General features: G+C 43.6%; 2 protein-coding genes across 3 annotated transcripts in view; both read left to right on the top strand.

The window, feature by feature from the left end:
- Window positions 1-443: 443 nt before the first annotated feature.
- Window positions 444-16673, top strand: GPR161 (G protein-coupled receptor 161). 2 transcript variants are annotated; one of them, XM_078876199.1, is made up of 8 exons: window positions 444-689; window positions 3038-3161; window positions 4133-4437; window positions 5161-5365; window positions 5766-6345; window positions 8888-8992; window positions 9421-9525; window positions 12028-16673. In XM_078876199.1, the coding sequence occupies exons 2-8, from the start codon at window positions 3099-3101 to the stop codon at window positions 12534-12536; spliced, it is 1872 nt and encodes a 623-aa protein (XP_078732325.1). In that variant the 5' UTR covers window positions 444-689; window positions 3038-3098; the 3' UTR covers window positions 12537-16673. The 2 variants fall into 2 exon arrangements, with proteins under 2 accessions (XP_078732325.1, XP_078732324.1); XM_078876198.1 differs by having other exon boundaries at window positions 12025-16673.
- A 5867-nt stretch (window positions 16674-22540) lies between these two features.
- LOC144947051 (nucleotide-binding oligomerization domain-containing protein 2-like) overlaps window positions 22541-23572 on the top strand; it is a 35185-nt gene continuing 34153 nt past the window's right edge. The window contains exon 1 of the mRNA XM_078876197.1: window positions 22541-22640. The gene's annotated coding sequence lies outside the window, so the exon portion shown is untranslated. The remainder of the gene's footprint in view (window positions 22641-23572) is intronic.

Here is a 23572-nt window from a genome sequence, read left to right as displayed (position 1 = left end):
ACCCGACGTCATGAACGCGCACGTTATAATTAACATAATTTATGTGACACCTTTGGTTACGCCCACCGAACACCCTTGGGGGGGGGGCGTGGCTTCGTTTTCCATCATGAACGCGCACGTTATAATTAACATAATTTATGCCGTTTATGAAGTCACGCCCACAGTTATGTTAATAATATACATTAACATAAACGGCCGTAGAGGCCAATACAAAATTAGGGATAATTTATGCGACGACAAACGTGGTCACGTGACCCTCCCCGGCGTCCGCGCGGGACCGTTTGATCGCCGTTGGTGGTCCCCGCGCTCGGCCCGAAGAGTTGGAGACGATTTGTCGCAAACTAAAACTGCGGGAAAAAAAATGAAATTACACAAACGCACACCGCCACATTTTTTTTCACGGAAGAAGAAGAAGAAGAAAAAAAACCCTCCACACACACCTAAAGAATTTTAAAGTATAGGGGGACGAAAAAATAATAATGAATGCCACCGGGGTGGCCACCCACGTAGCGGCGCTGAGGGTAACGACGCCATTTCCCATTGTCCCGTCCGCGGAGTCCGCGCTCCGTGCAGTTGTTCCCTCCTTCACCTCCCTCCCATCCTTTTAAAACTTATCAATCGATCAACTACCAACCTCCACGTATGACCCGATCGACTCCTCTCTGTATCGACGAGGGGCCGGGAGCTGGGTAAGGAATTTGATCCGCTGCCTTTGCCCGCGAGGGTCGGTTTTTAAGTTGCGGTGATGTCGGCGGCTGCGGCGTTGTTGTTGTCTTGGTTGTTGTTGTCGAGGTTAGAGTCGTGTGTGGGGGGGCATCTCTAAACAATAAAAGCGGTGCCACACTTTGTATGCCGCTACCCTTGAACATTTAAACTTTTCGGTAAGAGTTTGCAAGCGGTGGCATTCGTTTGCGGTTTATTGTGGGGTTTTGATTGGGGCTTATCAAGACTTTGTGGAGTGTGTGGCTAAGGTTTATTATGCCGGTTCTTCCACGTATTGTTCATACTTAATTTGTGGATGCACATTCTCTGACTTAGATATTTGCTTCTGGTGTTGCTACGTTTTATTCTGTGTCCCACGTGTTGATTGCCAATGCAGGTCTCCCGGACTTGGTAATGATTTTGTTTGTTAATGTATATATTTGTTGTAAATCTTTACACAGTTGACCGTATTTTCGTGATTAATAAGTGGTTGTGCGTCTTATTATCCGTTGCGAATACAATCGTATATTGACAACATCCAAATTGACGGACTTCCAGGTTCATGCCAGACCAAGATATTTGTCACTTTGTCGTTACCACCGAAAGTGTCGAAAATTTCGCGGTTCCAATTTATTGACGTGGTCAAAAATAGTGAATGATGTGATCTAACCATTTGGAATGTGTGGTGTTATCGAGTTAATTAACACTTGTGAGCCACTTAAATACATCGATTCTACAGTTTTGGTATGTTAACCCTAATTTCTGCTCTGGCCCATTGGCTAGCCCAGGGGTCGGCAACCAAAATAACAAGGAGAGCCATTTCTTTCCAATTCGGTACAAAATTCAGTATTTCAAGAGCCGCAATGCATCTTGAGTACATACTGTACATACGTACATATCGTCAAGAAGCAGCCCGTAAAGAGCCGCATGCGGCTCCGGAGCCGTAGGTTGCCGACCCCTGGGCTAGCCCAACATATTTTTGTAATAATCGATTCACATCCGAATGTAAATCGGTCCTTATTTGCTTAAATTTCGTCAATTGCGGTAAAGTTTTTTGTTAACTAACTTATCAAATTGTAAATGCTTAGAACTGTTTATTCACAATTTGTTATTGTAATGGAATTAGCCATTGGCCTCTGCTTACAAGTCCACAATCACTTCATGTAAATGTGATTTATTACAGTATTTTATTTTGGATAGTGTCCATTAGTTGTCTGCTGTTTGCTGTCAGAGGAACGCGTCACACAAATGTTGTGCAAAAACGGCCTGAGGCTAATGAAGATTATGCAAATTTGAGATGCCAGCTATGTGAATTAAAGCAATTTGTCTCAAAGATGCATTAATAATTGAATTGATCACCAAACACACTCTGGCTTGGAGGCTGCAGTGTAGTTGCACCACCTGCACACTCGATAAACATGCCCCTGTCTTAGTAAGTGTGTCACCAACCCCAACAAAATTTCAATGAATTGTCATTCTGGGGTCTCGTTTCAATTAAAGAATCAATAATTTCATTAACACATTTTTTTTCTTGTTTGTATTTCTTTTTTTTCTATCAGGTTTGCACACTATCGTGAAACCAAAATCGAACATGAATGTTTAATTTCTATTTGCATATATTCTGAATAATTAATTTTCACATGCTCGGCTGATTGAATGTAATCCATTTTAATCTATTATTAAACTCAATGAATGATCGGAGAGGTTGACAAAGTATACTTTAAGCTCATGATGGCTTTTTATCACTTAAAGTTCTCATTCATATTTCTAAGCCTTAAATGTATGCTGTTGTGATACTCAAGATTAATACAATCGTTTTGTGCAGTCCTTAGTCTTGAAATACAAAAATGTATTCGTTACACTCATTATTGACTTGTTTTCCCAAAAAAAGCTTTCACGAGTTTTAAGATTGTTGACATCACCACAATGCGGTACCAATTTTATCATCCCAGAGGGATGATGGGCTGAGTCAACCTCCAACCAAGATTTTAACTGGCAACCTACGCCCCTGAGCCACGTGACTTTCCAGTGGTCACACATTGATATTATCTCCCAGCGAACTACTCATTCACTCCGCAAAGCCTTGCTAGGTCGCATTGTAACCAGACTGTTGTCTGGGAAGAAAGGCAGGCAGTCATAGGCAAAGGACATGAACCAGACCGATGTCTGGTGCTGTCCCAGTTCCCACTACATTGGATGAGCAATTTGAACAGCTGCCTGCACGGTAAGCGTTTAGGAGTTTGACGACCGGCTAACTTTGGAACAGCAGTTGTCGCCTTGCCCCCACTTTGCTGCTCTGTGAAAAGGGTCGATTGTGTTTGTTTTTGGCGCACAGTGGAGAAGACGAGGTAGGGTTGAGCTGTGAGCTGTCATAGGGCTCGGCCGGCCAAAGCAGCATGAACAGCAGCAGCGATGGCAACACCAGCGTGGCCGGGAACATCACTCTGGATGTGGAGGAGGTAAGCACTTGGATTTTGTTTGGTCCTCTCTTAACATTGCTGTGTTTGCTAATCCTGATATTTCCTATTTCCCCTCTGCTGCCCTTATGGTCTTGAAATCACTTCCCTTGGCCGTCAGTGGTGTCTGCTCCATGTCGCTAATAAAATCCAGTTTATAGACCTTCCTTTTGCCTATGACCGATTGCGTTTTCTCTCCATATAAAATAAATACTCCCCATTGTTTATATACTGGGACTTGAGATGTGGTGGCATTTAGACACTGTAAATCGAGATTTTATTGTACTTGTTATTGTACTAGACTATGATTCATATTTAGTTGGTAAGCTGTGGCCTTTCCTAACACTGATAACTTATCACGAAATTGTTTGACCATTTTATTTTTGTTCCTGTCCTTATCATTTTAACATATTATTTAAGAAAAAAATCCCTTAGAAGAATAATTTATTTTAGTTTAAGTAGGTGAGGACTCAAGGGACCAGGATAGTATAATTTGCAAGTTTGCAAAAGTTGATTTAAAAACTATATATAGTAGGAGTGTGACAAGGCATCAGTACAATAGAACATGGATTTATATAGCATCTAAACTTAATTTCAAAGCGCTACACAGAAAGATGATCATGTTACATGCATCGAACCACATGTGCATGAATCGTATGTATTTTATGTAATTGGTTCACATTTCCCCTCTAGCCACTAGAGGCCACTACATTCACTTTGTGTACAGAAGGTGTCCACTTGAAGATGAAGTAATGAAATCAGATTGTGCAGGTGATAGATGGATTATTTTTTTGCAGGATCATGAGAAGTGGCAGTGACTTGAGGAACCCTTACTCCAGCAGTCGATTAACCATAGCTGATGATGATGATGATGATAGTGAGAAGCACTGTCTAGGCCATAATATGCCATTAATAGTAGAGGTGGGCATAGAGACTAGAGCCCACTGACAATGATGATTCTGGGCACCCTGCAGGGCTGGCTGGTGGTGCTGGAGACGTCCTCTCTGGCGGCACTCGCCACGCTGGTGTGCGTGGGAAACCTGCTGGTCACCGTCACGCTCTACCGCAAACCGTACCTTATGACACCAAGCAACCGGCTCGTTATGAGCCTCGCCGCCTCCAACCTGCTGCTATCGCTGCTGGTGCTGCCAATGGCGGCGGTGTGCGCTGCGCGCCGCGCCTGGGTCTTCGGCGTAGTGTGGTGCCACCTGACGGCACTGCTGCACATGCTTGTCAGCTCGGCCAGTGCACTCACGCTCGGAGCTATCGCCCTCGACAGGTGCGCCGCCACCCCCCCCCCCACCCCGCCTAGTTATTAATTTACCCTGGTTTTTTTTTATTGTGATCGTGCTACGGCTGTCTGGAAGGCTCTTCCTCGTGATATTAGGAAGCCACTCAAGCTATGCACCTTTAAATCTAGATTGAAAACATATTTCTTTAGAACTGCTTTTTGTGTTTAGTTTCTTGTCCTTTCCCCACACCTCCGACTAGCACGGTTGGTTACATATAATGCGAAAGAAGTTGAACATACATACAAAGAATCCATTTGGGTATCTCACAGAGCCGTTTGCGTTAAAGTATGTGATACACATGGAAGCGGATATCACAGAGCTACTTACTGAAATTCCTTCGAGTGACCTCCGGTCCCGACAGCAGAGCGTAGCACTTTCTCACCTACCCTGTCACTGAGAGTAATGTTAGTTGCATGACAGCCAAAGCAGTCAATAATCTATTTTAATTCTCAGAGCTGGAATTTATCCAGAATGCTCATCACCAATGGCTTAGAAATACCAATGATAATAACCAGCCCACGCTCATGAGCACGGAGATAACCTAGACATTGAACTAAACTATGCAGTGCACTGCTTGTACAAATCACAGCAATATACAAAACATTGACAAGTGTTGAAACTGGTGTGGACTAAATCAGCTGGGAAAAGCGATCGAGCTTGCTTTGGCCTGAACCGTGCGTGGCTGTGCGTATGTGTGGGGGCGCGTACAGGTACTATGCAGTGCTGTACCCGATGCTCTACCCAATGAAGATAACGGGGAACCGCGTGGCGTTTCTCATCGCGTACATGTGGCTGCACGCACTGGTCGGCTCGGCACCTCCGCTCTTCGGCTGGCCGGGATTCGAGTTCTCCGTCCACAAGCGCATGTGCACTCCGGCATGGTACCGGGGTCTTGGTTACGCCATCTTCTGGCAGGTCAGAAAAATAACATGCTGTAGATTCAAAAGTCAGAGGCCAAAAGTTGTTTTTCTACTCAAATTAGCATTGAGGCATTGCTCATCTCCTGTTTACAGTCCTGATGCAGTGGTGGAAATTCCTCATTCCTATAGCTGGAACGAGTATATCTTTATGACAGCCAGTGTTGACAAGTTTATGGCTGCAGCGGTCACATGAGCATGGTACATACACCACATACAAGTTCTAAACAGTTTTGTACTTGCTTATTGTCTATATGGCTGATGTAATTTCATACATACTACATAAAAAAAATATTGACACACAAGTAGTGAAAGTTGATCGATCTCAAAGTCGACGACCTGTGGTGGTAGTTTGGCCGACCGAGTCAGTAAAAATATCCAAACCTGTTTTCCGGCAGCTGTGGTGCATGGTGCCACCCTTTGCCACCATGCTCATCTGCTACGGCATCATCTTCCGCGTCGCCCGGCGCAAAGCCCGCAGGGTCAGCTGTGGGGTAATCGCAGTAGAGACGGAGCAGCTTTCTCCGGACACGAACCAAGATTCGAACCTTGAAGCGGTGGAGGCGGTGCAGAATGGCACCGTCGTGGCCGCCACCGCGATCAATAAACGGAGACGCAACACGACGGTCAGCCTGCCTTACTCGGGGAACCCCTGCAAGGCGCTGACGACGATTGTGATGGTGGTGGGCTCCTACGCTCTGACTTGGCTGCCCTACCTGGTGGTGGTGATGATGGAGGCGGCAGGCGGCTCGGGCGCTGTGTCCGCCCGGGCGGAAGCGTTGGCGATGTGGCTGGCGCTGAGTAGCGCGCTGTGCCACCCGCTTATCTATGGGCTGTGGAATAAGACGGTGCGCAAGGAGCTGATCGCCATGATCTGCTGCGGCTGCTACTGCTGCGGTGGGGAGCGCTACCGCAGGGACTCGTTCTTTCAGCGTCGGAGAACCTCGCGCCTCTTCAGCATTTCCAACCGCATCACAGGTACGCATGCGTGACGATGGGTCAATGCAAGATGTCACCCCGGGCCAAAGCTAGCTACGACACCGCGCCTCGCCAACGCAATCTAGCCTCCGCCAGAGCACGCAGTTGCTGCACGGTAGACCACGCAGCAACCTCCACGATCTACCCTCGCAATCTCCCACCATTTGCTCTTTGGTCAACAGACTGCTCCAATGCCTGTCTCGGTAATGGGCTCTCCCCTACCCTGCAAACATAAACTTATTTCCCTAGAACTGCTTTTTGTGTTTATTTTATTGTCCTTCCCCACGCAAATGTTATGCTGATGTTCTATTTTAGTTAATGTGGAGGTGTGTGCGACGATGCATTAATTTATTCTCTATGAAAACTTGCACTTGTGATACACGTAGAATTATATACGTTTGAATTTATTCATGACGATTTATACAAATTATTGGTAAATTATACGCAATTTTTACAAATTAGGGTTGTGGCTAGACATTTAAAAATGCATTGATATCTCGATTAAAATCAGTTATTCTTATGCTTGTAATAAATACATCAAATCGTGCACATTTGATAATTAATAGATTGACTTATGCACATTATAGATAAGTATTATACCATTGTTACAGTTAGGCTGATGGAACAAACACAACTGTGCAAATGAAACAAAACAATTGGGAAACCATACAAACAGAATGGTAAAAACTGAAACAAAAATAATTGAAACATAAAACAAATTGTCTAATCACAGGTAAGGTTCTGGTTTCTGCCATCATAAAATTGGTGACTGTCAATCTAAGACATGATTAAAATGCCAATAGTGTATCAGGTTCGCTGTGTGGGGATAGATTCAAAATTGGTTAATAAGCCCAGCCCTCCACTCTGTACAAACAATACCACTTGCGTATTGAAGCCAATTTTTTATCAGGAGTGGACTGTTGATCCTTCTGCCACTGTCGTCAGATTTGGTCTGAATAGGTTGTAAATAGTAGCATTTGCAAATATATTTCTTAAAAAATTTCAAGGAAACTATGCATCAAACCTCACTCATGCTGTAAGTAAACACTTTATATAACTTACGATAATTTTAAGCTTTATACAACATACGATAATGTAAATAAGTTAGTAAATGTTAAACGTTCATGAGCATACCACTTTTGTTTTACAATTGACTTCAAGTAGGCAAGTTGTACTAAATGGAGTTTATATTACGTGTCTGTAGTCATAAAAAATTTTTTTTATTGAATACCTGTTTTTAATTTAAAAACGTAGCTAAAAGTGGAATGATGCACTCTTAAACAAAGAAGCATGGAGCGTTGTGTGGAATTACTGCCCATAGCGGCAGGAGGAGAGAATGGACTTATAAACAAGCACGGTAGAAAGAAAATTTAGTAAAATTAGGAAGTGTAATGCAATGCAACACAGAGAGTCGGTTAGCACACAGTTAACGCATAGCCTGGTTGATTACGTTCTTCCAAAGATTGCCAAATTAGAAGTTAAGTGTGAAACAAACAAGCACGGCAAACCCTCCCCGTAGAGGTGGTTCAAACTAGATTAGAAGCTTTCGTGACTGCTGGAATTACTCTTTGGTTCTTTCGGTAAATTCACGTAGAAATAAATTTAATTAAATAATAACCCAACCACGGCAGCAGCAGTGGAGACACGGGATACAGCTTTTCACAGGACTCTGGTGGGTCATCTCGCTGCACACTTGTGTGCATAAAGACAAATGTTCCCCGTATAGCCATACAGGCTTTTGGGAAAAATTCGTCATAGTGAGCACCTGTAAAGGCCGAAATTGTGCACGAGGATGTGGTGTGGCTAGCACCAAGCCCCTATGCCTTTTTCCCCCCCAACAGCAGTGTTTTCACACTGCACCAGATACTAATGTATGGCTAAGGCAGTAATTCCACACAACGCTCCGTGATTGTTAGTTTAGAAGTCAGTGTCCAGCTCGTCCTTCCCCTATGGGCAGGAATTCCACACAACTCCCCCTCTGCCCCACGCCCCTCTCTCTCTATTGAAGACCTCGACACAGACGTTGTCTTTCTGTGTGCCTATGTGTGTGTCTCTCTCTGTTTTTCTCTGTGTGAGTCTCTCTCTGCTTGTGTGTCTGTCTGTGTGTCGCCGTGTCTATGTTTTATCTCTCTCTCATATGTAGCAATCTTTGGACGAACGTAATCAACCAGGTGGGGTGTTGACTGTTTTGTTGGCCGACTCTCTGTGTTGTATTGCATTATATTTCCAAGTTTACTATGTTTGTTTTTTCATTCATTTGTACCTGATGATGGTTGCATGTGTTGCAATCGAAACGTCGTATTCTATTATTATTTAATTGAATTTATTTCTAAGTGACTTTACCGAAAGAACCAAAGAGTAATTCCTGCAGTCACTAAAGCTTTGAATCTAGTTTGATGCACTCATATTTTAAAATGATAAACAGCAATCAATGCAGCACTTTAGTAATCCCTTCTCTGCCAAGTGCGATTGTACTAAAGTGGGTCTCGTTTCTAATGTAAGCTAATATCCACACGTTCTTGTTTCTCTCCCCGACACCCAGACCTTGGCCTGTCGCCACACCTCACGTCTCTACTGGCAGGCGGGCGGCTTCCCAACCACGGCAGCAGCAGTGGAGACACGGGATACAGCTTTTCACAGGACTCTGGTGGGTTATCTCGCTACGCACTTGTGTGCATAAAGACAAATGTTCCCCGTATAGCCATACAGGCTTTTGGGGAAAATTCGGATAGCGTGCACCTGTGAAGGCCGGAATTGCGCACGAGGACGTGGTGTGGCTAGACCCAAGCCCCTATGCCTTTTTCCCCCCAATAGCGATGTTTTCACACTGCACCAGATACTATTGTATGGCTGAGTCGACCTCGGGAGGCTCAGGACCAGTTCAGATATCCTTCACTGATGGATTGCCGTCTTAATAGCGCAGTGCGCTCACTACTGCACAACCACTCCCCCCGCTAGTATATATACACACATACCCAATGTGCATGGGCTTTCACGACCAATGTTATGGTCATACTTAGCATATAGAATCTGTTGATGTGTGTTTGTTTTGTCTTGTGTGTGCGGGGGAGGCAGGCACGGACGTGATGCTGCTGGAGGAGTCCGAGAGTTTACAGAGCGGCCGCTTCTACGGTCGGCGCCACAGCTCCGTGCCAATGGATGAGCTCCCGCTGATCTCCAGTGAGTCCCAGCGCCGAACTTGCGTTCAAACGGGGTAGACAAATCATGCAAATGCGTGGATGTTGTCATGCTTTTGTGCTTGGAAGTAGTTAATTACACTGGTCAACACACTTTTTCTGGCATAAGGTATTCCAACGGTTTTACGGTAATTTTGGGGTGCTGATTCCAAATCTGGCATCAGTTTCTGTCTATCACATCAGGTTATTGAGATATAAAATATTGCATTTTCAATAAAAACTGCAGAAGAAAAATATTAAATAAATGTGGATATCTACGTAAAATGATATTATAAACACACTATCCTAAAAATACAGCACCATATTTTAACACTAAAGCAGTCACTGACTCGCAACAACTTGCAATCATAAGTGACAGAGTTAATTTCGGTAAAATCAATGAAAATGGGGTATGCCGATAGCATAAAAATGAGATGTGATAGGGCAAATCTGAGATCAGATTTGGAATCGGCACCCTGAAATTAGTCTAAAACAGCTGCAAAAGTCCAGGCCAGAAATTTTTTTTTTTTGTTGACCAGTGTTAGCGACAACAATGCTACCTTCCCATGAGACAATGTTACGCGGAGCATGACGTGTGATGTCACTTACTAGAGTTACGTGACATTACCTTGGTCGACGCGGCTCATCCCTTGCTGGTTTGGTCACCAGGTTTTGGACATAAACCCTTTGGATAATATAGACAGTTTTCTAAAGTGTTAAGTCCCCAACAGCAACATGACTTTTTTTTACTTAAGCTTTGTTCATATTGTTTATTCTTCTCCAGAGTTACCATGACCCCCGTTACAGGCAAATGGATGGAGGGATGGCCATTCAGTTCAAAGATCATGCTTTAACCCTATCAGCCTTACTTGGAAAACGTAGAACATTATTAAGTTTTTAGAGTGAAACTTTATTTATGATAATGATAATAACAATCACATTAGCTAGTGTTACTTTAACATGTAGGCTTTCACGAGCAATATCGATAATATAGGTATTTTTGGTTAGATCGCGTAAATAAAATAACTACCGACTCTATAGTAGTATATAGTGAATCTACAGTAGCATCTACTGATTGTAGTAGTACCTACCGACTCAGTATCTACCGACTCTATAGCAGTATCTACTAACGCTACATTAGTATCTACCAACTCTACAGTAGTATCTACTAACGCTACAGTAGTATCTACTGACTCTAGTAGTATCTACTGACTCTACAGTAGTAACTACTGATTCTACAGTAGTATCTACCGACTCTACAGTAGTATCTACCGACTCTACAGTAGTATCTACCGACTCTATAGTAGTATCTACCGACTCTATAGTAGTATCTACTAACGCTACAGTAGTATCTACTGACTCTAGTAGTAACTACTGATTCTACAGTAGTATCTACCGACTCTACAGTAGTATCTACCGACTCTACAGTAGTATCTACCGACTCTACAGTAGTATCTACCGACTCTACAGTAGTATCTACCGACTCTACAGTAGTATCTACCGACTCTACAGTAGTATCTACCGACTCTACAGTAGTATCTACCGACTCTACAGTAGTATCTACCGACTCTATAGTAGTAGCTGCACACATTGGGGTGGGGAGGGGGGAGAAGAGGACATCACACTGTTCAGGATTTACCTCAGTGTTGCACTTCTGTGTATTATTTTGCCTTTTTAACGCAAAGGAGAACTTCTCTCCCGTCCCCACTCCTGTGCGTTTCTAGGGGCAGCCGCGAGTCAGTGTTTCCGCGCAGATGCTTGCTTTGGCACCACGATCGGCGTAATAATATAAATAGTTTAAAGTCTGATTTAATTAGTTTACATTTGACGGAAGGGAAAAACAAATAGCGTTTTTTTCGTCCGGGGGCTTAGTGCGTTGTATCTGTGTACTTTGTTGAAACGTAAACCCAACAGTTTCTCAGTTAAAAACGTTGCAAGGCGTGCGCAGACAGACAGACAGAGACGGACAAAAAAATACTTTTATAGGTAAGATTGTAAATCTTTTAGGATGTTTGCAATTAGATCTATGTCATCTGTAAACCACAGATTGTTTATTATTTCTCCACATATCGATGTCAATGTTAGTAGTAGGTTTTTACCCTTTAAACTGGTACAAAAACTGACACCTTTATACAAGGCATCATGTTTGCAATAACCACAACACAAGCAGTCAAAATGCAAACAAAAAGAAACAACTCTGATAATGATATGCATTGTCCTTGAAGTTGATTGGTCCACACCCGAGACAGCTGTTTCTTTTTGTTTGCATTTTGACTGCTTGTGTTGTGGTTATTGCAAACATGATGCCTTGTATAAAGATGTCAGTTTTTGTACCAGTTTAAAGGGTAAAAACCTACTACTATATTTTGCCACTGGTAAAGGAGGTCTCATAGTGTAAATGATGTCAATGTTGTTTGGTAATTGTGGGGGTGATATGCTGCGCTTCTGGGAGACCGCTTATCACAAACGATGTCGCACCCTCGTGACCTTGCTTTGCCACCAGCAGCCATGCGGGAGCAGTCCCGGCACGAGCCCGTGGAGGTGCGAGCCGAAGTCCACAGTACCCTAGACTCCTTCGCCTCCAGCCTGGCGCAGGCCATCGCCACCGATGCGAAGTTCAGCATTTTCGGCGACGCCTCCCGGCTCGACGGCGTCACCGACACCGGCGTAGCAACACTCGGCAGCCTCCTGTCAGATTTGTGTCCAAGCGCGAGTGGGCAGCGGGGAGACGACGACGACAGCAGCAGCAGCAGCAATAGCAGCAGCGGGGGCGGCAGCGTTGGCGTCGGCGGCAGCGTCGGCAGTGGAGCGGAGTGTCCGTTTCTACCGCGCTGTTCCACCCCGGCACTGCTCGTGCCCGAGTACCCGCACCTGCCAGGCAGCGTGATGGCAGTGGGGCCCGGCTCCGTGCACGGGTGCCGGCGCGGCAGTCGGACTTCGGTGGGGCAGAGGCCGCGTCTCGAAAGCATCGACGAGGGCATTGTGAACGACGGATGCAACGAGGAAGAGTTCTAGGGCTCGGTGGTTTATCGTCGTCGTTATTTGCTGACATGCGGAGGGCACCAGTAGGGAAACCTAGCTGCCAAATGGTGAGTAAAATTAAGGAGAGGTAAATATACTGAGGGAGTTGCTCATGAAGTCAAGGTTTCCATTCCATTGGCTAGAGAATAACGGGGGATTGGAACATGTCGCAGGAAGAGAATGGGTGTAAAGAAAATGTATTTGAACTGAAAGATGGGGCATTGTACAGCTTTTGAGAAGATGACAGAAGCAAGCAATGACCTGAAATGCCTTTACTGTTTAAAGTGACCTGGCACATACCCCACGACAACTGGCAGCCTATGCTTTGTTGCGCAAACTTTCCACATCAGATTATAGGGTCGGTTACAGCCCATCAGGAGGCTGGGCTGCCCAAGACTGGATTTGTTGAACTTTTAGGGGAACATTTTACTTGAACACAAAAGTGCCCTTAAAGTTAACCTTGCAGCCTGCCGACATTTAATAGCAATCTACCATGGCTTTGCTGTCAGCACTTAACGTCAGTCGGAACAGTCCGGAACGCTGCTCCGCGAATTCTTGTGGCATGCCACATCTACCTCGCCCTTAATTGTTCTCACGATGCCACGGTGGTGTGCGCGCGATATGTGTGAAAAGCGCTTAGGGTTACCAAATGTCCTCAAGGGATCAGTACTTAAATGTCATTTCCTTGTTTTAAGAGAAAGAATCTACAACGAGAACACACATTTGTCGGTGACGTCCAATGTGACGTCGATTCCCGTGACACGTGTGATGTCAGTAAAGTCTCGTTCCGAAGAATTTAGAATGAGAAATTAAGCCGTGGCTATATGCAAATCCATTACATCTGCAATCTGTATCGGGGTCGCCATCATTGTAACGTATCGTGTCATCAAAACAATACAGGACCCACTTCCGTGTACTTAAGCTGGACTCGTTTAGGAATTCCAGTGTAAAGTTCTAGGCGCTCCAATCAAACCTTGTGTACTTTGAGCCTTGGAAAGGTTTATGTTTAGAAACCATTCGTTTTTCTCAGTAGTAGGACACTCAACAGGAGTAAGTCATATTTCGGTAGATACTACAGTAGAATGCTTACGTTTTGAGTAAATTTTAAGTTATCGTGCCAATTTTTAATGCACCAGTATCGAGACAGCAGAGATAATGTGCTCTGATGTCTCCATATAAAACATGTTCATGCCAATTCAACACGACACTTAACTAAAAATACATTTCATGTAAACAGTGCGGATGTTTATGTAAACTGTTGATAGTTTTACTGAAATAGTTTTTGCACAACGAAATGTTGGTGTATAAACATTCTCAGAAAGAGTAGAAGTGTACGGGCAAGTTTTCTCTTTCATCCGTGTGATCTGACACGTTTTCTTAAAAGCGCAAAGGACGGTATGACGATAAAAGTATTGTTATAATCTTGGTTTCTGAAAACTGGGTTTGGTCAACGATTGATCTCCACATGTTTTCAGCAGTCTAGTTCACAACAAACCAGCAAAACATTATCTCGTGCCTGGTGCTAACGTCAGTGTTTATGGGCCGAACTCGCGGGATGTATTGAAAATATTTATGATAAAAAGTAGCACAGTTTCCGTTTTCACATTGAAAACATTCGTCAACTCCTGTGCACTGTTGTTGAGTCTATGTTTTGTTTAGACGGCAGTGCAAACATAGGTTGGGTGATTGAAACTATTGCAGGTACAGTACCGTTTAAGTAAAAAGTTCAGTCACGTGCTCTTTGTTAAGCAACCATTTCATATATTTATTGTCTCCATATATAAGTGCAGTACATTACGGTGGTTGCTTATTTAGTTTTTTTTTATATAATTCCATTGACAACAGTGTTGGCAGTGTCCGCAAACGTTTTGTAATATAACTGCATCAGTGAAAACTGTATTATAAGCATTTTAAAGATTGTTGTGTTTTAGAAGATCAAATTCCTTTTTATTTTCAGTATTTTAAAATTCTTAAAATACCTTAAGATGCTCAAACAATTATAACGTTGCTCAGAATTATTTATGCTGGAGAAATCTAATGAGCAATGAGACTCTTTTTCACAGACGCACAGTGGGGGCGCGGGTCAGAAAGTTACAACAACAAACAAAATACACAAACAATCGGATGCCAACTAGAAAGCAGAATTGTTCGAGACCTATCTCTGGCTGACATTGTGTCATTTAGCAAGCCAACTTATGCCTTTTATTCCCTTCTCTGTGCCATTGCCCTTTGCCAATAAAATTTGCTTAGCCGCGTGTACAGCTTGTTGCCTCTGCCAGTCAACCTTTATCCAAGGCGTGGTCACCACGAATTCTCCTATGCTGTGCTCGGCGTCTGGAACCACCTTTCTCTTCTCTGTCCCTTTTGGTATCACTCAACCCCATGTTCCAGACCTTCCTCTGCACACGATTAACTGCCTCGCTTTTCACGTCTTCTAAGCCTGTGCTGCAGCCTTCATCTCACCGTTGTTTCTTATCTCCCTTCCAATCCTTCTCTCACCTTTATCTCGAATGTGTCCTCTTGAGAGCCTTTGGAGAACTCCCTCTCGTTGTGGCCCTTCTGCCTGCAGCGGCATGAGCAAGAAATTGCAGGGCTAGAGCTTCACCGATGTTTTTTTTTACTTCTTTACATTCTTTGACCGGCTCACCCAGATCTTGGAAGCTAAGCTGGCCTGTATAATAGTCGAATGTGCGACTACTTTGTATTACAAGTATCATAGGATGCTAGGGTTGTGCTGCGTTGAGGGCAATGCAGCAAAATCCAATGTACAGTATTGTACATCCATGCTCCCACGTCTATGCACAATGTGGCCAAAAAAACTCTCATGACTCCCGTTGCATGGAGTGGCCCTCATCCAGAAGTGTATTGACAAAGGGCTGTGCGTGTACTCCTTTACGGAAACATGACTTTTTGCATTATGTAACTGTAAATTAACTGCAATGTGAAGGGGGTATTCCACGCCTCCCTTGTTGCTATCCTTCCCTGGCTGGTAGCAGAAGAGTGAAGCGTTGAAAGGTTGAAGCCAGTTTATTGAGTGCCCAACATTGTCTGCTGCAACCTCCAAACAGTTTATTTTGAAGCCCGGCATCCGTGTGGGCTGAAGGTACTAAACGTGCATTGTGCTACCGGAAGTCGAGTAGCAACACGTTGCCAACGTAATTATGGAGAACATCGCATATCAGACTCACGAGGTATGGAGGTACAGGTGGATACATGAACATGTCTGATATGTGAATGCAATAGAAAATGTTGGTTCAGTACGAATAGGTAACCGGACAAAAATAAAGCGAAGACTGCTCTAAGCATGGGGAAATGCTTCGGCTGTGCTTCATACTTTAGCAAATATACGCGAGGTTTAAAGACACATCACTCCATGCGAATGGTCGGATTTGTGAACATCTGTGGAAAATGACAGTCGCAACCTTGCACAAATACCTGCACTGACTGGGTGATTAAGTGGTCGGCGTGGATATGTGACATACTGTAATTAGAAACCGGTGCAGTGTTTTAAACAATGTCATTGTTTCGACTCATCCTTGGTATTTGTGACACTGGCTGCTGTTGTGACACGAGTGTAGAAGGTCCAACAATGCCTCTAAACAAATGCGGTTTACTTTGGCGATTGATTATGCCATCGTTCACCATAGCATTGTGGTCTTAAAGAAATGTTATCAATTGCAGTACTGTGCTGTTGTACGGCATGCCATATGTTATCTTCAGACACCACTACTCTATAATCATGGGTGGCCCAAATATATAAATGTCCTGTTTATGTATTCCTTCCATTCACAGTCATTATATTCAAGCACCATATATATTTGAGTTGGTAATTTTCTTGTATGCACTTGAGGGAAAAGTGTAATTGGCAGCTACCGAGAGAGTATTTTGAAAACCCACTACCAGGAAAACGATGTTATCAAGGTTAAGATTTATATCAGTGTATCAGCAATAGCGTGTAGGATTTAAAAAATATATATTATTTTATCCATGGCTGCAGTTATATATTCCAGACTTGTTAACGTTATTTCAAAACCTCCCGGTGTACATACTTGTTGTCATGTAATGTTTTGTCCTGTATATTGTTTTGAGTTTTATAGCCTTTTTACTATGTTTTGCTTAATAAACGGACAAGAGTCATCAAGAGTCATACTTGCTTTTCTGCACTATCAGTCACAAGCACTCGCCCGTGTTATCGACAATGGGGTTTCTGACTCACCGTTTTACTCGAATAAGCGTCGTCGTCTACACAAATAGATTCACAACGCACAGACCTTTATTCAACCCACTGTTGAACGAAGGCCTCCCCAAACCGTTTAGTCTTTGAGGTCGTGTCGACCATTCTCTTTGGGTCTTTCGGTAAAGTCACGTAGATAGAAAAAATAAATAAAAATCACGACGTTTCGATCGCAACTCAAGCAATCGTCTTCAGGTGAAAAAATACAGCAGGCGGACTGCTGAGGCAGGAGGAAATATATATATATTCCGTGCCGGTCATGGATTAATTAGTGTCGACCATTCTTCACCAAACTAGTCAGTAATGGCTAGAAAATGGTAATTCAATTAGACGTACAAGAATCATATCTCTCATTAATAACATTGTGCAGGCCAGGCCAAATATGTGAAGTTATTTACCCTAACTTATCAGTTAAAGTTGCGCACAATGGTGAGAATTGCACACACAACCACTGACAGATGCGTACATTGCGTTCCCAATTAAGAGTGAGAAGATTAGTCGATATATGAATGGAGAACATTGGCACAATGGTTTAGCGCACTGCGCCATGAAGCTTGTAGACCCGAGTTCGATTTCCCTGCCACGGTGAACCAGTCCTGAGGTCCCTCCATTACAACCACCACTTCACCAGTCCGCACTGACTAGCGTTTTGAAATATGAAGTGGTTTGACAAATGCAAATAAGGCTTTCAATGTTCTATTTTTTAATTGGACTTGTACATAAAAAAAAATTGTGAGATTATTTCTGCTGAGTTTGAGTGCAGGATTTGTATCTGTATCTTATAATAAAAAATTTTTAAAACCAGTCTGCCATCTTCACTCAGCCCTCCTCAGAGAACCCCAATTTAAATGTCTACATGGCGATTACTTAACTAACCAAAGAAGAACCAAATACAACAAAACAACCTCCCCCAACTACCCGAGATGCCCCCCGGACACCCCTCAAACACACAGACATTACCTTTTGGCAATTTTTTTGTTTTTTGGCAATGTCCAGACATTAGCAAGTTTTTTTCACATGATCACATTTGATACTTTAACCACATTCACAAAACAAGCATCTCATCCTCACCAGAAACGTCCATGTTGGGGTTGAAGCCTCAAGGGCTTTCCATGGAGGCAGATACATTATTACACATTTTCAATGTTATGGCAAAACGCACCATTACAGCCATCTGGAAAGAGCACGCTTCACCAACACTGCAGGAATCGGCCGATAAATTATCTAAAATTGCCGCTCTAGAGGATCTAAGTGCAAAGCTAAGGGGTAGGGAGGAAGCTTACTGCGAAACATGGAACCCCTTCACTACCTCTCCTCCGGTGGGCATTTATTCTTAGGAGCATTCATGAGGGCATTTATGCACTCCCCCCCTCCCTTTTTAAATCCTTTATATTAAGTTCACTTGCTTGCTTGCTTGCGTGCTTGCGTGCTTGCTTACGACCGTGCAAATCTTTCGGTCGTTTTTTAACCCACTTCCCGTGATCCAATCGAGCTGACATTTTGCACACAGACTCGTTGTGCGTGACAATTAATTTTCGTGAAAAAAATTCCTAAATTTTACACTGTTTAGGGAATTTTTTTTTAAAATATTTAATTACCAATTGCTTAATGGTGGCATCTGACCCATAGGTGGCAGCCATCTCAAGCCAGAGAACGAGAGGACTCTAGCCGCCCGTTTCATGATGACGCAAATGTTGACTAACCACATGGCATGAAATCCCTGCCCCCACGCTGTACAGTGGATACTATGTATAGAGCAGTTAAATTGAAGCCGCCAGGTTGTTGAAAGTGGTAAAACGGGTCAACGCTAATCAAGCATATAAAGGATTTATAGTGAAAAACTTTGTTTTTACGGGTTAATATTTTTCTTCTCCTACAGGACCATCAGAGCTTAGGAAGACATGCGGGTTAGACAGGTTTCCATTGCACTGTAAACCGTAATGTATGTATGGTGGTGTCAGCCTCCTTTCATATCCTGTGTGTGTACTTGAATAGTCTCAATCTTGATTTGAAGCTTTCGTGACTGCAGGAATCCATACTCTTTGGTTCTTTCGGTAAATTTCGATTTAAAGCTTTCGTGACTGCAGGGATTCATATTCTTGGTTCTTTCGGTATAGTCACGTAGAAGGGAAATAATAAAATAATAAAACAATCAAATTAAATTCTCACGACGTTTCGGCCACAACGCAAGCAGCCGTCCTCAGGTGAAGAAACTGAGCTGTCGGAAAGACAGCGTTAGGTGAGCTTTCCCACCTGATGATGGACGCTTGTGTTGCGCCCGAAACATGATTTATTTTATTTTATACCTACGTGACTTTACTGAAAGAACCAAAGAGTTTGAATAGTCTCGTTAATAAAAAAAAACTTTTGAGAAACAAACAAGCGGTCTGACACAAGATAAAGGTGCAAACCTGCAACTGCTTTCTCACGCAACGGTCGTTGACAGGGGCTCTTCCCCCCAGAGGGACCTCTTGAGAATCCCTCCAGAGACTTGAACAAAATAGTGAATTAAGGAACTCCATAATCGCACGCACGTGTCACCCCACCGGGGCCAAAACAATTCATGGTGAAATGTATCAACTTTATCGTGAAAATCGAGTGGTTGTCCGGTGGAGAGACTCGCCCCCGACATAGGAATGTGGAATGTTCCACGACTGGCTGTAAACAGGAGATGAGCAACACGTCAATTTAAGAAATACATTAATTCAGTAGAATAAGGTTTAACACGTAGTCGGCTTTCGCGAACAATATCCACAAGAGGGTTTTTTGGGTTAGATTGCTTAAATATAATAAATGTGATGATTGGTTTTTTACCCTTTTATCTGGCAACAAAACGACACTTTTTTATTACAATGAGTCATGTTTGCATTGACCACAATACCTGCGGTCGGAATGCCAAAAAAAGGTGTCAGTTTTGTTGCCAGATAAAAGGGTAAACAACCAATCATCATATTTTGCTCCTGGCAAAGGAGGTTCCAATGGTATAATAAATGTGTCGTTAAACCCGGTACCACCCGACGCAGCCAATTAGTAAGGTTTGTCACGTAAACAAAACGTGTCAATTCGTTACTAGTTCAGCACACTGGTGTGTTGGAGTGTAAAATCCACAACATTTACACTTCGCGTACGACGTTTCGCCAGTAATTACAACGAGCATGATCAGGCGGACAGACAGAGTTGTGGAGAAATCCCTCCTAATTCGGTCTTAACTCGAATAATTCACCCTCATCCCAAGTTTGTCCCTCCACATAAAAACGTAAACGATTTTTTTCGTTTTTGGGACCTATACCATCTTAACACCTGTTTTATTGCCAGAAATTATCAAACCTATTAAATTTCGATTTATAGCTTTCGTGACTGCAGGGATTCATCTTCTTGGTTCTTTCGGTAAAGTCAAGTAGAAGAGAAATAATAAAATAATAAAAATAAAACATAATAAAATACAATTCTCACGACGTTTCGGCCACAACGCAAGCAGCCGTCCTCAGGTGACTTTACCGAAAGAACCAAGAATATCAAACCTATTCTTATACTCTTTGGTTCTTTTAATAAAGTCACGTGGTAAGAAACTAAATTAAATCAAACAAATCACGACGTGTCGATCGCAACACAAAGCGGTCGTCATCTACGTGACTTTACCGAAATAACCAAAGAGTATGGATTCCTGCAGTCACGAAAGCTTCAAACCCATTCTTATATTTTGATACTTGCAAGGAAGGTCCCATGATGAAGCTGCTCACCTCGAGCTATAAATGCCCTGATTGTGGCATTGTCTTTGTGCTGTTTGCCTTTTGGCGTTCTCTGGTCTCACACTCTTTGAGACGAGGCTCTAAAGAAAGCTGTCTCTGGTGGGGACCGATCAGCTTCAAAGACAATGCATACATTACCAGCGCATCGTTTTGTTTGCATGCTCACCACAAGTACGTGTGGATAATACAGACGTGATTCCTTGCAAAAGGTTTCAGTTTGGTATTTTAACATCTTAACGCAGCTGTTTTATTGCCAGAAAGGGTAAAACCTATTCTTATATTATTGTACAGTTGTTTTGCTTGTTTACACATCACGCCGGCCACACGGACTCTTTTTTGTTCTTTCTGGGAGTGATTTTTTGTTGTTTTTGAGCAACAAAACCCTGGAGCAGTTTCGACGTTCAATGTCTCATCAGTGGAATCGGGCTTGCTTAAAAACCAATGCTGGCCAACTGGCAGATTCAACTTGCAACATTGCTTAATGACCTACACTGCCCTCTTACATGTTTATGTTTCGTGTTTATATTGTTATTTCTGTGATCATCCGCAAAACAAATCAAAATAAACTTCCAGATGTTGTTTTTATCCATAATACATTTATTTTTGATGGGGGGGGGATGAGATTGCGTGAATATAAATGTCGTTAAACCCGCCACCATTTAGTTACTGCTCAAGCACACGGGTGCGTTGTTGGAGAGTAGACCCACACATCCTTTACAATCAGAGTACGACGTTTCGCTGGTGATTACCACCACCGGGATGGTGGCGGCTTTAACGACACATTTATTTTCACGCTATTTAACCCAAAATAATACAACAACAAAAACTTCTTTATTTTGGATAACGTTGGTCGCGATAGCCCACTACGACTACTTACACTTCGCGTTTAACCGATCCCTGTGTTTTTTTAAATCCTAATATTAAGTTCACTTGCTTACTTGCTTGCACGCTTACGACCGTGCAAATCTTTCGGTCGTTTTTTAACCCACTTCCCGTGATCCGATCGAGCTGACATTTTGCACACAGACTTGTTGTGCGTGAGAATTTATTTTCGTGAAATTTTTTTTCAAAAATTTTACACTTTTAGGAAAAAAACAATTATATTTAATTACCAATTGCTTAATGGTGGCAGGCAATCATCTGACCCATAGGTGGCAGCCATCTCAAACCAGAGGACGAGAGGACTCTAGCCGCCCGTTCCAAAGACCAATGTGGGCTGGTTTGTGGCCCATTGAACACGTACTGTAATTTATTGTCTTGCTCTTTGTAAAAAACTGAAAACACAGCAAGGTCCTCCTGTCATGGAATGTAATGTAAACCAATCGAAAGAAAAACAGAAATGAATAATAAAATAAAACCGATGCCACGCATATAAAGGATTTATAGTGAAAAACTTTGTTTTTACGGGTTAATTTTTTTTCGCTCTCTTCTCTCCAACTTCTCGGTGTTTGTCGCCACCACGCGGCCAATCTTGGATGGAGACGATCCGTCAAAAGTTTGCACTGCACGGACAAACAACTGGGAAAGTGCGGGGCCGGCCAGCCCAGCCAGGTGTGTCTCAAACAGGAACCCGGAGAAGGAGCAGGAAGTTATCTCTCTCTCTCCCCTCCGTCTCAAGAAGTCACCGCCGTCTTTATCTCTCTCTCTCTGGAAAGCGCGTGCATCAGACCCCGAGACGTCTCTCTCGGCTCGCTCTCGCCGATTGAGACGCCACACAAAGACGGCTTCTTCCCCGAACGAGCAGGAGTCCCTGCAAATCGGTGGGTGATGCTGACCGGTGATGATCACTGTTGTTGGCTTGCTGATAATGCTGTTGCTGCTGAGGATGCTGATAATAACGATCGAGTACCCCCCTCCGAATATCACAGGCGCTAGGCTGTAAACGTGGCGAGTGGGTGGATGGTGAAAGAACGATGGTGGTGGGGGGGGGACGTCAATCATTAACCGGACGTCGCCCGCTCAGCCAGAGACAACCTCCACCACCCCCCACGACGCAGCGATAAATCGCGCAGAGAGCGGCCGTGGGTTTTCAACGTCCGTCGCGGAGATAGAGCGACGAATTCGGCTGGTGAACCGAGAGACGGGCGGGCAGGCGGGGTGGGCAAGCGGCTCGACGTACGTTTGAACTTCTTTCGCACCGCACGTAGCCAAGCGTGCCGTGCCAACCGGAGGTGCGGGTGGAAACGCAGTGGGGGGCGGAGTGGCGGCCAATGGGATGGAACGCGTCCGGGCACGGAGATGGAGCGACGAATTCTCGTGCGTAGAGCGGCATTTCCGGGTGGATTGTATGAATACGTGACATTATCCAGACGTATCTACCGTCTTAATTTAAGGGGCTTTACAACAATCTTGACTGAGAGCTTTCGTAACTGCAGGAATTTATATTCTTTGGGTCTTACGGTAAAGTCACGTAGATAGGTTCAGAGAAAATAACAAAAAATTACGACGTTTCGATCGCAACACAAGCGGTCGTCTTCAGGATAAAAAAAACGAAGACGACCGCTTGTGTTGCGATCGAAACGTCGTCGTTTTTGTTTTTTTGCAATTTTTTTAAACCTGTCTACGTGACTTTACCGAAAGACCCAAAGAATATAGTTGGAGGAAAGTGTATCTTAAAGTTGCGTCACACTCCTCTGTCCACTCGGCAAGCAGCACGAATAGGTTCAACCACAGGTCGATCGGCAGGTTTGTATGTGGCTGGGTGAAGTGTGGGTTACTCGCAGATATTTCAAGACGTCTGATACCGTGGAAATGTAGGCCAAGTGAAAACCACAAAGCGGCTCTCAAGAGCAGTGCGACTCGTCTTTTTCATTCCACGGCACCGCTTTCAAACTGGCACACTATTTTATCAATTTTTTATTTTACCAGGTAAAGCCCACTGGGCTATGTAGCTCTTTTTCAGAAGCGACCTGGCGACAAATGATAGTTCAACGAAATTAGCTTATCACGTGGACATGTATAGCAGCCAAATATTCTAAAACGCATTTTTCTAAATGTTGAGCGAAAAATTGGAAGACCCAGAGAAAAATCCACGCGACCACGGGGGA

The sequence above is a fragment of the Lampetra fluviatilis genome, chromosome 43 (genome assembly GCF_964198595.1).
Source record: "Lampetra fluviatilis chromosome 43, kcLamFluv1.1, whole genome shotgun sequence".
Classification (NCBI taxonomy): domain Eukaryota; kingdom Metazoa; phylum Chordata; class Hyperoartia; order Petromyzontiformes; family Petromyzontidae; genus Lampetra; species Lampetra fluviatilis.
Note: the sequence above shows the minus strand (reverse complement) of the source record. Positions and strands in the feature narration are given on the sequence as shown.

What these genes read in the sequence shown, in the direction of transcription:
- GPR161 (XM_078876198.1), top strand. Translation starts at nt 3,099, where the DNA reads ATGAACAGCAGCAGCGATGGCAACACCAGCGTGGCCGGGAACATCACT. An exon ending in TCACTCTGGATGTGGAGGAG is followed by an intron (nt 3,162 to 4,132) that starts GTAAGCACTTGG and finishes GGCACCCTGCAG; the next exon opens with GGCTGGCTGGTGGTGCTGGA. An exon ending in GTTACGCCATCTTCTGGCAG is followed by an intron (nt 5,366 to 5,765) that starts GTCAGAAAAATA and finishes GTTTTCCGGCAG; the next exon opens with CTGTGGTGCATGGTGCCACC.